Source organism: Lampetra fluviatilis, chromosome 52 (assembly GCF_964198595.1).
Source record: "Lampetra fluviatilis chromosome 52, kcLamFluv1.1, whole genome shotgun sequence".
NCBI lineage: Eukaryota > Metazoa > Chordata > Hyperoartia > Petromyzontiformes > Petromyzontidae > Lampetra > Lampetra fluviatilis.
Genome location: NC_136326.1, coordinates 8,986,268 through 9,003,875, shown reverse-complemented (window position 1 = coordinate 9,003,875; position 17,608 = coordinate 8,986,268). Strand labels below are relative to the sequence as shown.

General features: G+C 53.8%; 1 protein-coding gene across 4 annotated transcripts in view; it reads left to right on the top strand.

The window, feature by feature from the left end:
• Positions 1 to 931: 931 nt before the first annotated feature.
• LOC144949143 (protein kinase C epsilon type-like) overlaps positions 932 to 17,608 on the top strand; it is a 384,575-nt gene continuing 367,898 nt past the window's right edge. For 3 of the 4 annotated variants that reach the window (XR_013640246.1, XR_013640245.1, XM_078879020.1), the window contains exons 1-2: positions 932 to 1,795; positions 6,742 to 7,747. Coding sequence is in view for 2 of the 4 variants with exons in the window: in XM_078879020.1 (XP_078735146.1) it covers positions 7,529 to 7,747 (219 nt within the window). In the remaining 2 variants the exon portion in view is untranslated. The remainder of the gene's footprint in view (positions 1,796 to 6,741; positions 7,748 to 17,608) is intronic. The other variant, XM_078879021.1, reaches the window with a different exon arrangement.

Genomic DNA, 17,608 nt, shown 5'->3' with positions numbered 1-17,608 from the left:
GACAGCGGGAGAAGAGGGGACACAGAGAGAGAGAGACAGCGGGAGAGGGGGGGGCACAGAGAGATACAGTGGGAGAGGGGGGGCACAGAGAGAGAGAGAGACAGTGGGAGAGGGGGGGCACAGAGAGAGAGAGACAGTGGGAGAGGGGGGGGGGCACAGAGAGAGAGACAGTGGGAGAGGGGGGGCACAGAGAGAGACAGTGGGAGAGGGGGGCACAGAGAGATACAGTGGGAGAGGGGGGGGCACAGAGAGAGAGAGACAGCGGGAGAGGGGGGGGGGCACAGAGAGAGAGACAGTGGGAGAGGGGGGGCACAGAGAGAGACAGTTGGAGAGGGGGGACACAGAGAGAGAGACAGTGGGAGAGGGGGGGCACAGAGAGAGAGAGACAGTGGGAGAGGGGGGGCACAGAGAGAGAGAGACAGCGGGAGAGGGGGGGGGGGCACAGAGAGAGAGACAGTGGGAGAGGGGGGGCACAGAGAGAGACAGTTGGAGAGGGGGGACACAGAGAGAGAGACAGTGGGAGAGGGGGGGCACAGAGAGAGAGACAGTGGGAGAGGGGGGACACAGAGAGAGAGACAGTGGGAGAGGGGGGACACAGAGAGAGAGACAGTGGGAGAGGGGGGGGCACAGAGAGAGAGACAGTGGGAGAGGGGGGGCACAGAGAGAGAGAGACAGTGGGAGAGGGGGGGGCACAGAGAGAGAGACAGTGGGAGAGGGGGGGCACAGAGAGAGAGACAGTGGGAGAGGGGGGGCACAGAGAGAGAGAGAGAGACAGTGGGAGAGGGGGGGCACAGAGAGAGAGAGAGAGACAGTGGGAGAGGGGGGGCACAGAGAGAGACAGTGGGAGAGGGGGGGCACAGAGAGAGAGAGAGAGACAGTGGGAGAGGGGGGGCACAGAGAGGGGAGAAGGGTGGAGAGGGGAGGGAGAGGCGGGAGAGGGGAGGGAGAAAGTGGAGGAGCGGAGGGAGGAGAGGTAGAGGCGAGGGAGAGGAGATTGATGAGCAAGAGATAAGAGGAGAGGTAGACGGAGGAGGGAGGGAGAGAGGCAGGGGAGAGAGGGAGAGAGCGCGCGTCCATGCAGATATCGCCTCTCGCTCCCCGCGTCACCGCCGAGAAAAATCCTCGCCGCGAGACGGAGGAGTGACAGTAGCAGCCATCGCCATCGGCAGGAGCACCATCGTCAGCATTACCATAATAAGAAATAGCATCACCATCAGCACCATTATCATCAGCACCATAATCATCAGCACCATTATAATCAGCACCACAGTTACAATCAGCACCATCGTCAGCAGCAACAGCCATCATCACCATCAGCACCATCATCAGCAGCAGCAGCCATCAGCAGCCATCATCACCATCAGCAGCATCAGCAGTAGCGGAAGCATCATCATTATCATCAGCAGCATCATTAGTAGGAGCATCATAACCATCAGCAGCATCATCATCAGCAGCACCATCAGTATCATAATCATCGGCAGCAGGAGCAGCATCATCATCATTAGCAGGAGCATCATCGTCATCAGCATCATCAGCAGCAGCATCGTCATCAGCATCAGCATCATCAGTAAACAAGGAGAGTCGCTATCCGTGGCTTCAGAACCATCGCCGCCGCCTCCATCTCCACCGAGAGGGCCCTCCTCCTCCTCCACCACCTCCACCACCACCTCCTCTATCCCCTCATCCTCCACCTCGTCCTCCACCACTTCCTCCTCCACCTCCTCCTCCTCGTCCCGTGCGACCATCGCCACCGCCGCCGGATGGTTACACCTCGCCACAGACAACAAGCGGACAGGTAGACAGCACACACAGCACACACAGCAGACACAGCACACACAGCAGACACAGCGCACACAGACACACACAGCACACACAGCACACACAGCAGACACAGCACACACAGACACACACAGCACACACAGCACACACAGCAGACACAGCACACACAGCAGACACAGCACACACAGCAGACACAGCACACACAGCAGACACAGCACACACAGCAGACAGCACACACAGCAGACACAGCACACACAGCACACGCAGCAGACAGCACACACAGCAGACACAGCACACACACACAGCACACACAGCAGACACCGCACACACAGCAGACAGCACACACAGCAGACACAGCACACACAGCAGACACAGCACACACAGCACACGCAGCAGACAGCACACACAGCAGACACACAGCGCATACAGCAGACACAGCACACACAGCAGACACAGCACACACACAGCAGGCACAGCACACACAGCACACACAGCACACACAGCAGACACACAGACACACACATACACACACAGCACACACAGCAGACACACAGCGCACACAGCAGACACAGCACACACAGACACACACAGCACACACAGACACACACAGCACACACAGCAGACACAGCACACACAGCAGACACAGCAGACACAGCACACACAGCAGACACAGCAGACACAGCACACACAGACACACACAGACACACACAGCACACACAACACACACAGCAGACACAGCAGACACAGCACACACAGACACACACAGACACACACAGCAGACACAGCACACACAGACACACACAGCAGACACAGCACACACAGCAGACACAGCACACACAGCAGACACCGCACACGCAGCACACACACAGACACACACAGACACACACAGCAGACACAGCACACACAGACACACACAGCAGACACAGCACACACAGCAGACACAGCACACACAGCAGACACAGCACACACAGCAGACACAGCACACACAGCAGACACCGCACACGCAGCACACGCAGCACACGCAGCAGACGCAGCACACACAGCAGACACCGCACATACAGACACAGCAGACACAGACGCAGCACACGCAGCAGACGCAGCACACACAGCAGACACCGCACATACAGACACAGCAGACACAGACGCAGCACACACAGCGCACACAGCACACACAGCACACACAGCAGACGCAGCACACACACACAGCAGACGCAGCACACACAGCACACACAGAGCAGACACAGCACACACAGCACACACAGCACACACAGAGCAGACACAGCACACACAGCACACACAGATACACACAGATACACACAGCACACACAGATACACACAGCACACACAGATACACACAGCACACAGCACACACAGATACACACAGATACACACAGCACACACAGATACACACAGCACACACAGATACACACAGCACACACAGCACAGACAGCAGACACAGCACACACACAGCACACACAGCACACACAGCAGACACAGCAAACACAGCACTCACAGCAGACACAGCACACACAGCAGACACAGCACACACACAGCACACACACAGCACACAGCACACAGAGCACACACAGCAGACGCAGCAGACGCAGCACACACAGTAGACGCAGCACACGCAGCACACGCAGCAGACACAGCACACACAGCACACACAGCACACACAGCAGACACACAGCGCACACAGCAGACACACAGCGCACACAGCAGACAGCACACACACAGCAGACACAGCACACACAGCAGACACACAGCACACACAGCACACACAGCAGACACACAACACACACAGCAGACACACAGCACACACAGCAGACACACAACACACACAGCACACACAGCACACACAGCAGACACAGCACACACAGCACACACAGCAGACAGCATACACAGCACACACACAGCAGACACAGCACACACAGCACACACAGCAGACACAACATACACAACACACACAGCACACACAGCAGACACACACAGCACACACAGCAGGAGTAACTGACAAATTAGCCCGTGTTTTGCAAAAGCAAAACATTACCATTGTTTTAACAATTAAAATACCATATATCTCAGGAGTAACTGACAAATTAGCCCGTGTTTTGCAAAAGCAAAACATTACCATTGTTTTAACAATTAAAATACCATATATCTCAGGAGTAACTGACAAATTAGCCTGTGTTTTGCAAAAGCAAAACATTACAGTAAGATTTGGTACAGTACACAAAATTCAAAAACTAGTAACTTGCACTAAAGACGAATTACCTAAATTATCAACAGAAGGTGTATATCGGATTAATTGTTTATGTGGCAGATGCTATATTGGACAGACGGGGCGTAACATTAGTGTAAGACTAAAAGAACACCAGATAAATATTAAATTATCTCAAACACATCTGTCGGCAGTGGCAGAACATGCTTGCCAACAGGGACACTCAATTGATTTTGATAACGTTGAAGTGTTGTGTAAAACTAGTTACTACTGGCAAAGACTAATTAGAGAATCCATTGAAATTAAGAGAAACAGAAATAACTTTAACCGCTCAGACAGCTACAGGCTTAGTGTGGCCTGGAAGCGTATTATTAAATAATATATATTACAATTCCTTATAGGGGAAACAAACACTAATTAACTGATTACTAACGTAGCATATAATTCCAATAACACACATTACAACTGATTACTAATCTACAACTAACATCGTAACAATTGGCTGATTACGAATCTAGTATATAATTACAATACCCCCCCCTCCGCCCCAAATCGTTGCACCTGATGAGTTAAATGATGACGTCACCCTGCTGCTCTATTTAAGACCGGGAGCAAGAGCAGAGCCTCACCATTCTGGTGAATTGCCCGATGATGCTGGATGCAATTACCAGCGAAACGTCACAGTACTAAAAAAAAGTAAATGTTGTGGTTTCACGCTTCAACACACCGGTGGGCTAAAGCAGTGAACTATTTGTCTTTTGTCAACGTGACACTTTTTTTGCTGATTGGCGTGTCGGGTGGTGGAGGGTTACGACACATTTATAAATAACGCGATCTAATCCAAAAACGTTGATTATGAATAATATTGGTCGCGAAAGCCTACGTGTTAAACTGAAGGGAGGGAATGACCGTGGCCGCGAAGACCCGAAGCTTCGTGCGGATTGACAGACCAGGTAGCTTCCACACAGCATTACGCAACCAATGAAAAAATAATGCCGCTCGACTGATTCGGAGTGAGACCTCTGCTGTCAAACCGGAGCCGGTCATGAGCACACTGCCCAGGTATGGGAAACTCTCCACTGTTTCCACAACTGCCCCATCACCAATTGGGAGTTGTGGGGGTGGAGTGTACGATGGTACAAAATACCCATGCAGGTGCTTAGTTTTAGTGGGGCTGATGGTAAGGCCCCACCTCTTAGTGGCACGCTCCAGGTTCAGCAGCAGCTCCTCCAACTCCTCCTCTGAGTGAGCAGCAATTTCCAGATCATTGGCATACATAACGTGGTTGACCAATCGGGAGCCATCCCTTGACCACACCCGGGCATCAATCAGCCTCCCATTGTATCTGTACCAGATGGAAATTCCTCCGGTACAGCCATCGAAGGCTTCACGAATTACGTGGTCGAAAAGGATGTTAAATAATGTGGGAGCCAGAGGACATCCCTGTCGCACCCCAAGGTGAACAGGGAATGGCTCCGACTCCCGGCCACGTAGCTTTACCCGGGCCCGCTCACCATAATGAAGGTCCTTAATGATCGTGAGCAGAGGGTCAGGGACTCCAAAAGCACGAAGAATAACACAGAGCCCAGGCCTACTGATGGTATCATAGGCCTTGACCAGGTCAATAAAACAGAGCTGTAGGTTTTGTTGGAATTCCCTACACCTCTGCTGTAGCAGACGGACAGAAAATATGGCATCTGTGCAGGACCACCCTTTCCTGAAACCGCATTGGTGCTCCGCAAGCCTCTACTCAGCGTGCCTGGCAAGGCGATGTTTAATATTCCTTGCCAGGACCTTTCCTGGTACACTGAGTAGTGAGATGCCCCTGTAGTTGTTACAGTCTGTGCGGTCCCCCTTCTTAAAGAGGGAGACCACCAGGGAATCCTTCCAATCCTGCGGAACCCATCCAGTGGTCCAGACTGTTGTTATGATGTCATGAAGGCAGTCTGTGCACAAACGCCTCCCTCCCTCAATATTTCGCTTGGGAGATCATCTCTGCCCGGTGCCTTTCCTGGTCTCAGACTCTGAATCACCTTCAGTACTTCCTCAACAGATGGCACTTCAGCCAGCCACTCACAGGGGGTGAGTTCCTCTTCCAATTTTTGAGACACCGCAGCCTCAGCAGGGTCATCCCCACTGTCCCACGATGTTTTCCATGCCGAGGGATTTCCCCTCCCCCAGGACTTCACAGAAATGCTCAGCAAATCTGCAAACCTGTTCCTAATGATGGTAATAGCGATTTGTGATCGCGGGCCATTGAGGCAGACTCCATCTCATCAGCAACCCGCGACCACCACCCATCCTTGCAGTGCCTCGCGGCTCTCCGAACCTCCGAGCGAAGGCTGAGGCAAGTCTCCTCATTCTTTTACGTGGGATGCTGTAGACGATGAGAGTGGGCATGTCGCTTTTTCTCAGCCAGCCTGATCACGTACACACACAGACGTACACACACACGTACACGCAGGTACACACATACACACGTACACACACACACGTGTACACACACACATGTACACACACGTACACACACACGTACACACACACGTACACACACACACATGTACACACACGTACACACACACGCACACACACACGTACACACACACGTACACACACACACGTACACACACAGGCACGTGCGCGGTGCAATGAGTGGGGGGGGGGAACTGCCCGGGACCAAATGTGATTCCTTCCCCATCCTCCCCCCTCCTCCTCCCCCCTCCTCTTTGTCGCCCGGACAGCAGCCACAACGGCCTGGATTTCTTTGGGATCGCCAGAACCACGAGGACCACCAGAACCACGAGGACCACCACCAACATCATCATCACGACGTTGATGATGATAAAGAGGTGTTGACGTCTAACATCATCATCACCTGCGATTAGCACCGTTTGGCTACGTGCGGTGCGAAAGAAGTTGGACACACATCAACACACCACCACCACCACCCACCTGGCTACCCTTCCCCAGCTGCTGCTGCTGCTGCACGTGACGGAGTTGATAAGGACTCGGGGTTGACATCGTCATCATCTCGTCCGCAAGATTAGCAGCTGCAAGTCGTGGTGATCGTGGTGGTGGTGATGATGATGAAGATCACCCTTATGAAGACGGGTTGACAGCTCCTCCTCCACATCATCATCATCATTATCCTCAGCAGCAGCAACAGCAGCATCATCGTCATTAGCGTGATTGATGGCGGTGATGTAAGCGGTGCAGGTGTAGCGAGATTGTCAACACGCCGATACCTTTTGAGCAACTGCTGTTATCGTAGCAATCATCGTCAGCAGTGGCATCGGCAGTAGCATCGCCCACTATCGCTCCTACCATCATCATCGACATCATCGTCGTCTGAAATTCCAGAGACTCATTGAGAGCCAGAGCAAGGCTCATTGAGCCAGACAAAGGCACTTGCAACGAAGGCCTCGTTGGGTGACATTCCCGAGAGCCAGAGCGAGGTTTGTGGAGCCGTAGCGAGGTTCATTAAGCCAGCCAGCCAGCCAGACTCGGGGGGGGGGGGGGGAGGTAGTCATGGTGTTCTTCTCGGGCTCGCTGCGTGTCCGCGTGCGCGGGGCCGTGGCGCTGAGGCCGACTCCGTGGTCCCAGCGGCTCTCGTTGAGCCCCCGCGCCCAGGGCACGACGCTGCTCGACCCCTACGTGGCGGTCAACGTGGACGAGACGCGGATCGGGCAGACGCAGACTCGCAGCCGCAGCAACGACCCGCGATGGGACGAGGAGTTCTGGACGGAGGTGAGCGCGGTCCAGGCAGCAGCAGCGTTCTCATCATCATCGTCAACATCATCATCATCAACATCATCATCGTCAACATCATCATCGTCAACATCATCATCGTCAACATCATCATCCACAACATCATCATCATCCACAACATCATCATCATCCACAACATCATCATCATCATCCGTATCATCATCATCATCATCATCTGCATTAGTAGTCATCATGATCCGCATCATCATCAATATCAACATCATCCGTATCCACATCATCAACATCATCCACAACATCATCACCGCATCATCATAAATATCATTCAAATCATCATTTGCATAATCAACATCATCCGAATTATTATCCGCATCATCATCATCCACATCGGCATCGTCGGCGCTTCACGCCATCAGTATTCCGTGAAGGCGCGAATCCTCGGGGTTTCTTTCTTTCTTAGAAACCCAACGGTTGCTCAGCACAGGGCCCGACAGCCCCAAACACGCGAGGCGGCCAGCCACAAACAGCTACTCGCGTGAACGTTGCAACGGACGGGGGTAATGGTCACACGTCTTGGATGGAGCGAGGTGATTGTCGTTGAATGAGATTTGGGAGGGGCGGGATGGAGAGGAACTTCGTCTCGTCGCATGCCAAGGCTGATGCAGAAACAACGACAACAACTTGCAATAACACATTGAGGTGGTCAGGCCGGCAGATAAGACGAACACTGCACATAGATTGTGGTTGTTGCTCTGCAGCTATATCAGCCGTAAGTCCATCTATGTGCAGTCATTTCTATGGGCAATGTTAGTCTATGGGCAATGTTAGTTTTTCAGTTTCATTTATTTGGTATAGCCCTGTGAGCCATTCGGCTCTTGAATCGGGTGCAACCGCAACAAACAAAAAACAAAAACATGAACAAGAAAACATCTTAAAGTGACGACGCGCAAACAGAAAAATCCAGGAAAAAACTGCAAAGTCTTCCAGAAAAAACGCACCGTACACCAACGCTGTGCAAAAATCCCAGTGGGATGCAAGTCAAACAACAACCACAAGACAACTTAGATTAAAGCCATCATTCTAACTCCGTACTATAACAAACAAACATGGCGAAACCATAAAACTTTTTGAAATCACCAAAATAAAGCCAAAAGCAATGTAACAGTGATCATAGGAACTGTGACCGAAATTTCACAATAATCAACATAAAAAACATGTACCACCAAACCCTGTAGCCATAGCTGGCTGCATGAGTCACTCCACAACAGCAGGAGCATCAGTAGGAGTGTAATAAAAGACTCCGTCAGGCGATGCTGGTCTCCGTTTGTCTTTTATTCAGGTTCTTCTCCGCACCCCCACTGGCCTCCTCTCGGACCAGTGTCGTCTCGCGCGCGCCCCGCGCACACTCCCTCTCGCGTGCCACGCACGCTCTCTCTCTCGCGTGCTACACACGCTCTGTCTCGCGTGCCCCGCACGCTCCTCCGTTAGCTCCTCTATTCCCGCACTCCGCACACCGCTGGCCGACGGCGTGCTGAGGTCCTTCAGCCACGTGGCCGATGGCGCAGATCTTTCCTCACCACCCAACGTGGCTCAGCCTCTTAACTTCCCCGACTGCCCCAATCTCTTCCGGGCTCCCACTTATATCGATTCCCCCCACGTGACCCTGACTCCCGCCTCCCGGATCATCAGATCCGGCCTTCCCATACTACCCCGCTGGCTCCGCCCCCATTCACCTCGCCTCCCATTGGAGCCGAGATGAACGGTGGCCCCTCCCACACGCTCCGCAGACCAGGCTCCGCCCCCCAATGCTCCGGGCCGCGTGATTGGACCAGCAACAAGCCCATTTACGCTCGCCTTACATGGCCCCCCCCCCCTGATGAAAAATCCAGCCGTCCCGGCTGCAATAGGATAAAATAATGCGAGCGACAGCATCACAATTAGGAATCACCAGACACCACGGAGAGTATAACAACAACACACTTAACGAAAGGGAAGGGATTTGGAATGAGTGCGGGTCGCAGTCCCGACAGGGTTTTAGGAGCGGCGGAACCGGAACCATCCGACGCTGGTGGAGGACTGCAACCGCGGCGGGGTTGGAGGGGCAGCGGGGCCAAATGTCCCCGTCGCCGTGGTAGGCCCACCTGGTGCAGGAATCCCTGTGTCCGGCAGAATCACAGCGGCCCGTCTACAGGAGGCATGACAGGCGCGCTTGCAGGTTGAACAGGCAAAGTCAGTGGCGCATCGGACGCGGCAGACACCGGCAAGGCAACGTTAGGAGATGACGCATCCACTCGCGGGGCCACGTAGGGTTTCAATCAGGACGTGTGAATGTACCAACGCCGCGATCCGATAATAAGCACAACCGGCCCCTGCCAGGGTTTGTGCAACTTAGGGGAGGTCCCCACCGGTACCTGTGGGCAGTGGAGCCAGGCCATGTCCCCCACTCGCCAGGGGGACCCACAATGAGAGCGCCGGGCGCAACGTTCATTCCGGGCCTGGGTCCTGGCGTAGCCAATCGGGCTGCCTCCCGCGCCTCCGCCACGCGTCGAGCGGCGTCACGAAAATACTCGGGGAGGGGCTTAACAGGACCCCTCACCCGCCTGCCAAGTTGCACTACTGCTGGCGGCACATTCTCGCGGCCGTACATCAAAAAGAAGGGTGAGTACCCTGTTGACGCATGCGGCGCCATCCGGTAAGCGGAGAGCACCCCAGGGATATGCAAATCCCAATCGGCCTGCTTCTCGATAACCGTATGACAGAGCATGGCCGACAGGGTCCGGTTCAACCGTTCAACCGTCCCATCAGTTTGTGGATGGTAGGGAGACGTCCGAACCTTCTTATTCCCCAGTGCGTCGCACACATCCCGCAATAGGTTGGAAGAAAAATTTCGCCCTTGGTCTGTAAGCAACCTTTCCGACGCCCCCTTGTCCATCACATATCCGAACAGAAATGCCTCCGTGATAGACGCCGCCGACTGGTCGGGCAAGGGCCAGGCCATCGGCCAGCGGGAAAGATATTCAACCCCGACCAACAAAAATTTGTTCCCCCGAGCGGATGGGGGAAAGGGCCCCAGAATATCCAACGCCACCAACTCGTTAACCCGCGACACTTTGTATCGACTGCACTGGGGGAACATACGGTTGCTTAGGCGGCTTCCGCCGGGCACAGTCGGAGCACGCCCGAATATGCCCGACGACATCAGTCGTCATGCCGTGCCAAAAATAATCCCGCTGTAACGTCAACAAGGTTTTCTGCACCCCGAGATGTAACAACTTCTCAGCGTGCAGAATCCGAATCAACGCATATCGCAACGACGACGGCACAACAAGACGCCAGCGATCGTGCAAGCCTTCCCTCCACATCAACAAGCCGTCACGGAGAGCCGCTCCCGGCGTCCCATCGGACGACGGATATCCCCTCTCCTTTGCAGCCCGACTCCGTAAGGCCTCCAGCGAATCATCGAGCAATTGCTCTCGAATCCACACGGAACGTGGCAAATTCAAAACCCCGTCGGCCGGTTCCGGACACGTGGAAGCCCCGGGCATCTCCACAGCGGACACGACAGGACGCGGGGGCGGTGGAACCCGTGTGCACCTATTTGTGCCAGAGGCACAGGCGCAGGGGGATCCCTGCAGCAATCGGGAGAGCGCGCCCGCGTTTGTGTGACACGACCCCTTACGATATTGAATCTCACACTAAAATTCCTGCAAAGTTTCCAACCATCGCGCCAATTGGCCAGACGGTTGGTCAACTTTCAGGGAATATTGTAGAGCCGCGTGGTCCGTGCGCACAATAAATTTGCGGCCATACAAATACGGCCGGTATTGACGGACAAAATGCACTATAGCCAACAGTTCCCGGCGGGTAACGCAGTAGCGGGTCTCTGCCGGAGATAAAACGCGGCTCCCGTAAGCCACCACGCGCTCGACGCCACCCTTAAACTGTGATAGGACGGCCCCAATCCCCGTGTCACTAGCGCCGGTATCCAGAATTATAGGCAGAGTGAAATCAGGGTAGTCCAGCGTCGGCGCTGACGCCAAGCGATAGCGTAGGCCATGAAACGCCGCCTCCTCCGCCGGCCCCCAGCTGAACCTCCGGTTCTTTGCCGTAAGGAGGTGCAACGGCCTAGCGATCATGGCAAAATTTGGAACGAACCTGCGATAATAGGAAGCGAACCCGACAAAACGACACACGTCACCCACCGTGGCCCGGAATCGACGCACGCCGTTTTCTCCGGGTCCGTGGCCACACCGTCAGAGCTGACTATGTGGCCCAAATAGTGCACGGATCGTTGCAAAATGTGACACTTCTTGGGCTTAAATTTCAAATTGGCGGAACGCACCCTAGCAAAAACGGCATCCAATCTCTGAAGATGCTCCTCAAACGTACGGCTGAACACAATAACATCATCCAAATATATCAAGCACGTGTCCCACTGCAGACCGGTCAACACGAGTTCCATCAACCTCTGGAACGTAGCAGGGGCAGCGTTCAACCCCATGGGAAGACAATTAAACTGAAACAGGCCCTGCGGCGTACGGAAAGCCGTCTTTTCCCTCGAGGACTCGTCCAGGGGGAGCTGTCATCCATACGCGGCAGGGGGTAAGCGTCCGCAACCGACACCTTGTTTAACTTCCGAAAATCGACACAAAACCGTAAATGACCATCCTTTTTCTTTACCAGGACCACCGGAGCGCCCCACGGGCTGTTGGACGGAGAGATAATGTCAGCGGCTAGCATATCATCTACCGCGCCGCGTACATGATCCCTCTCCGCCGGGCTCAACCGATGTGGATTCATCCGAATGGGAGCAGCATCCCCGGTATCAATATGGTCGGAGAGCAACGAGGTGCGTCCCAGATCGAAATCGTCTTTACTAAAGACATCAGAATATTTCTCCAACTGCTCGCGAAGCGCGGACCGCTGGTCCGTAGTCAAGGACGCATTTTCTTGGCACAACCCGGCGATCCATCGATCGTCCTGCGCCGTCGAGGCCGAAACCCCCCTACGAGGCCCCGGTGGGCCGGATCGTCATGGGCCGTGAAGGCGGTCGTAGCATGTGCCAAAACGGTTCCGGCCGGCACGACGACATTGTCCGCGCCTCCATTCAACACTTGCAAAAACGGAGGCTGACCCGGCCGAACAATCGTTCGTGCCGCGACCAGCGCCAGGCCATCCGTAACCGCGTTGGATGGCGACAACAACACCCCCGCCGCCCCCTCGACCCCAGGCACGGGCTTCCGATAACGCAGTGGGATAAGCATCTGTGAGCCAGGTGGAATGCCGACCGAAACATCGGATAGCGCCTGCACCTGACGGTCCGGAGCGGACTGTCCCCACGGCGACGGCAAAAAGAAAATCTTCTGGCCCGCCGGTAACTCAATACAATTCTGATCAACCCTTATCTGAATGGGCATCTTTGCCAGGAAATCGGTCCCCAACAAACACGGCACAGCAAGGGACCTGGAGATTAACACCGTCCCCGAAGCCGACACACCCCCAACCGAAATACGCGCCTCCACCTGACCAACGATGCCCATACTCCCTCCGTTCGCCGCAACACATGAATCGTAAACCGGTCGTACCCCCGATGGCGGAATGAACAGGAGATGGAATATCACGTCCAAGATGATAGTTGCGGACGCGCCCGAATCTACCAAAATCCGCACGTCGACCCCCTGTATCGTACCCGGCACGGTCGACGACCCAGTAGCGGCTGCGACCACCTTCCGTGCCAATTTCCGCCACTGTGTCAGCGAGTGACATGGATCCCTTAGAGTCTCCCCGTTAGAACAGGCCCCCGGAACGCATACCGACGGTGATGCATGAGATGACAGGCCTTGCCGGGTGTCTGATGCGTACCGACTTGCCTGACATGGTTGACTCCGGCGTTGACGTCGCGTCCTTGGCCGGGGACTCCGGCTGAAGAGGCGGGCGAGGGCAACTCCGACAGTCCCGCGCGAAGTGTCCAAGATGGCCGAAGCGGTAACTCGGCGAGTCGGCCCGCCGCCTGGCTCCCCCCCCCCGTCTCGACGATCCCTCAGCGGTGGGCCGGAGCGCGACTCCGCTCCCCCTCGAGGAACCCACTGGGCCGCCGCTGCAGAGAGATCGCCAGGCCCCCTCTCGTCCGGCACGAAGACGGCCTTTGACAGAGTCCACCCGGTGGCGCCTCCCTCCACGGTCGGGCTTCCCGTCCAGGCGGTCACCTGTGCCCAACGGCGCAAGTTGAACTGCGCGTCCAGGCACTTGGCTGCCATCCGCGAGGTCAGCTGCTCATGGCCGCATATCGGCATCGGAATGCCCAAGTCCTTGGACAGCTCCAACATCTTACCCAGTATCAAGGGCTCCAACAAGTCGGGCTCCGTCTCTGGATACGCGGCCATGGCCAGCTCAAGCACAGCACCCTGGAAAGCCACAGGCGATTCCTCGGGTGCCCGTTGCCTCTGGACGAATCTGCGGTGTGCGTCATCTGGAGGCTCGTACGCTTTCACCATTTCGTTGAACGACTCTTTCAGTGTCGCCTTCTTCGCGGCCTTGATGGAGCGGAAGAATTTCAAAGACTTGTCGTCCAGGAGCATCAGCAGAACTTCCAAGGCCTCCGCATCCATCCACTTGGTGGATCGGACGGCCGACTCAAAACGCCACGCAAATTCGCTCCAATCTCCTCCAATTGAGAATTCTTTAATCGTCGTCAAGCAATGGCTGCGAGTCCCCGAGCTGCCGTCTTCCAATGCAGGCGTCCCCTGCGGCGGCGACAAGATGGCGTCTTCCCGCCGTGGCAGCGACAAGATGGCGGCTTCCCGCCGCGGCGGCGACAAGATGGCAGCTTCCCGCCGTTCGTCCGGGACCACACCCAAGATGGCGGCGTCCTGCCGCGTGTCGGAGAGGGCGGGAAGCGTCGCAGAGGCCCCAATGGCGGACGGCTTGGCCCCACCCGAAGGCTCCCCGCTTGAAGGCCCGCCACGTGGCCGATCCGGCATCGTCGCTGGCGCGACCAGGGTAACTAAATCCAGCAGAACGGCCCGCAGCGAATCAAGCTGGACTGCCATGTGTCGCCAGCCGTCCTCGGCGCCCGTCGACGCAGACGGCCCGGCCGCCCCGACGACATCTTGTACTCCTGTCGTGTCGCTCGCAGCCACTTCGCCCACGCCTTTCATGGTCGGGACCACCACCGCCGGAGGAAGGTCCTCTTCGTCTTCTGAAGATGGTGCAGGTATATTCTTTTTCTTGAGATGTTTTGACATCTCGTTCCACTTCTCACACCAGTGTAATAAAAGACTCCGTCAGGCGATGCTGGTCTCCGTTTGTCTTTTATTCAGGTTCTTCTCCGCACCCCCACTGGCCTCCTCTCGGACCAGTGTCGTCTCGCGCGCGCCCCGCGCACACTCCCTCTCGCGTGCCACGCACGCTCTCTCTCTCGCGTGCCACGCACGCTCTCTCTCGCGTGCCCCGCACGCTCCTCCGTTAGCTCCTCTATTCCCGCACACCGCTGGCCGACGGCGTGCTGAGGTCCTTCGGCCACGTGGCTGATGGCGCGGATCTTTCCTCACCACCCAACGTGGCTCAGCCTCTTAACTTCCCTGACTGCCCCGATCTCTTCCGGGCTCCCACTTATATCGATTCCTCCCACGTGACCCTGACTCCCGCCTCCCGGATCGTCAGATCCGGCCTTCCCATACTACCCCGCTAGCTCCGCCCCCATTCACCTCGCCTCCCATTGGAGCCGAGGTGAACGGTGGCCCCTCCCACACGCCCCGCAGACCAGGCTCCGCCCCCCAATGCCCCGGGCCGCGTGATTGGACCAGAGGTCAGCAACAACCCCATTTACGCTCGCATTACAGGAGTATCAACATTTTTCAAATGCATCTTTAAAGATCAGCACAATAAATCAAAACACAAGATCATACGTTGCAGCGGTCATCCGGAATGAAAACATTTGATTTTAGGCCACTGAATAGCAGTGGCAGCTAGGGGTGTACAACTCCTCTAGATCAGTTTTTAGTGAAGATCTCATAGTGATTCAAGTTGCAGTTTATTGGCAATTGCATTTCAGACCCTGGGGGCCTCAATAGCAAAGGCCCTACCTCCATTATTTGTGCGGCAATAAGGAATGTGAAGCTGGTAAATGAGCGAAGACCTTAGATCACATTTGTTCTTCGAAACAGAGAGGAGATCCAGCAGGTAGTCTGCGGATGTTTTTGTAAGTACATCGTGAATAAATAAAATCTGGTACACAAGCCGTCGAACATTAAGAGATGTTAAGTTTGACCCAATGTAGAGATCACAGTGGTGAGTCCTATATGGGCATTTCAATGCAAATCTTAAGGCCGAGTGATAAATTGAGTCAAGCTTCTTCAGTACAGTGCTTGGGGCTGATTTGTATACGATGTCACAGTAATCAAGTAGAGGCAGTATGGTAGCATTTATCAATTCCAAACGGAACATAGGGGGGAAGCAGTGCTTGTGTCGATACAGAAAACCATTTTTATTTTGTCTTTTTACCAATATAATCAATGTGATCTTAAAATTTCAGTTTTGAATCCAGGATGACCCCAAAATACTTATAGATCTTGACTTGCTCTATTTGATAATTATTTAAGGAATGTAATGGGGGGAAAATAACTTCCCGCTTTAGTCCTGGTGAGAAGCATAGCACTTTGGTTTTGGAGGTATTCAGGACTAGTTTAAGAGCAACTAGCTGATGTTGTAGTTTGTTGAAATCACCCTGGAGTTTAGAAATCACATTATTCGGAGAGCGGCCAGCAGTAATCAGTATTGTGTCATCTGCAAAAAATTTACCCAGGAATGATTCAGGTCAGTGCCCAAGTCATTGACATAAGAGGGTTCGAGGATGGAACCCTGTGGAACCCCTTTTGTTATCTTAACACTGTTTGACCTCCAACCATCTGTGAATACAGTTTGGGTGCGAGAAAAGAGGTAATTTTTTAACCATTCTACTGCGTATTTGGAGAAACGGAGGCAACTTAGTTTACTAAGCAGGGTGTTGTGGTCGACTGTATCAAAGGCTTTGGACAAGTCAAGAAAAAGACTGGTGCAGTACTGCTTATTATCAAGGCTACTGTAAATGTGATTCAGAGGGTCTAATGAAGCAGATGTGGTGCTGTATTTTTTTCGGAACCCAGATTGTTTTAGATGTAATAGATTGTTGTCGGACAGGAAAGTGCTAATTTGGTAGTTCAATAATTTTTCAAAACTTTTCATCAACGGGGAAAGAATTGAGATAGGTTGGTAGTAATTTAAATCATCTTTAGGGCCCCCTTTATGAAGTGGACGAACATAGGAATGTTTCCATTCTAGAGGTACGGATGCTTCTTTGATGGACAGGTTGAAAAAAATGGGCTATAGGTTTGTATATTAGGTGACCAAGAGTTAGCAGAGCGAAGACGGGAGTACTATCTGCTCCGGTAGAGGAGGACCCTTTGAGTTAGGACAGTTGTTTCAGAACATTACTATCGTGGATTGGCTGGAAACTAAATTCGTTTAATGTTTGGACAGGGGTGTAGGAATTTGCATGGGCAGGGGTGACTCCCAATACATTATCAAAAAGGTTTTCAGCTTCAGAAAAATGAAGGTTAAAAGTGTCAACTATTTTTTGAGCTCTGAAAAATATTCCCCATTTCGGTTAAGCTCAACGGGCAGATTATCTGTTTTGGGTGCCTTTTCGATACATTTGATTGTTATCCAGAAGATCCTGGCATTTCCATCTGATTCCAGGAGAGTGGAGGAAAAGTAGGCATTTTTTGCATGCCGTATTTTTTTTACACATCTGTTCCTTAAAATCCTGTATTCTAGCCAGTCATTGACCAAATTACTTTTCTGAGCCCATGCCCAAGCCTTGTCCCTAGTTTCATGAGCTTAGTA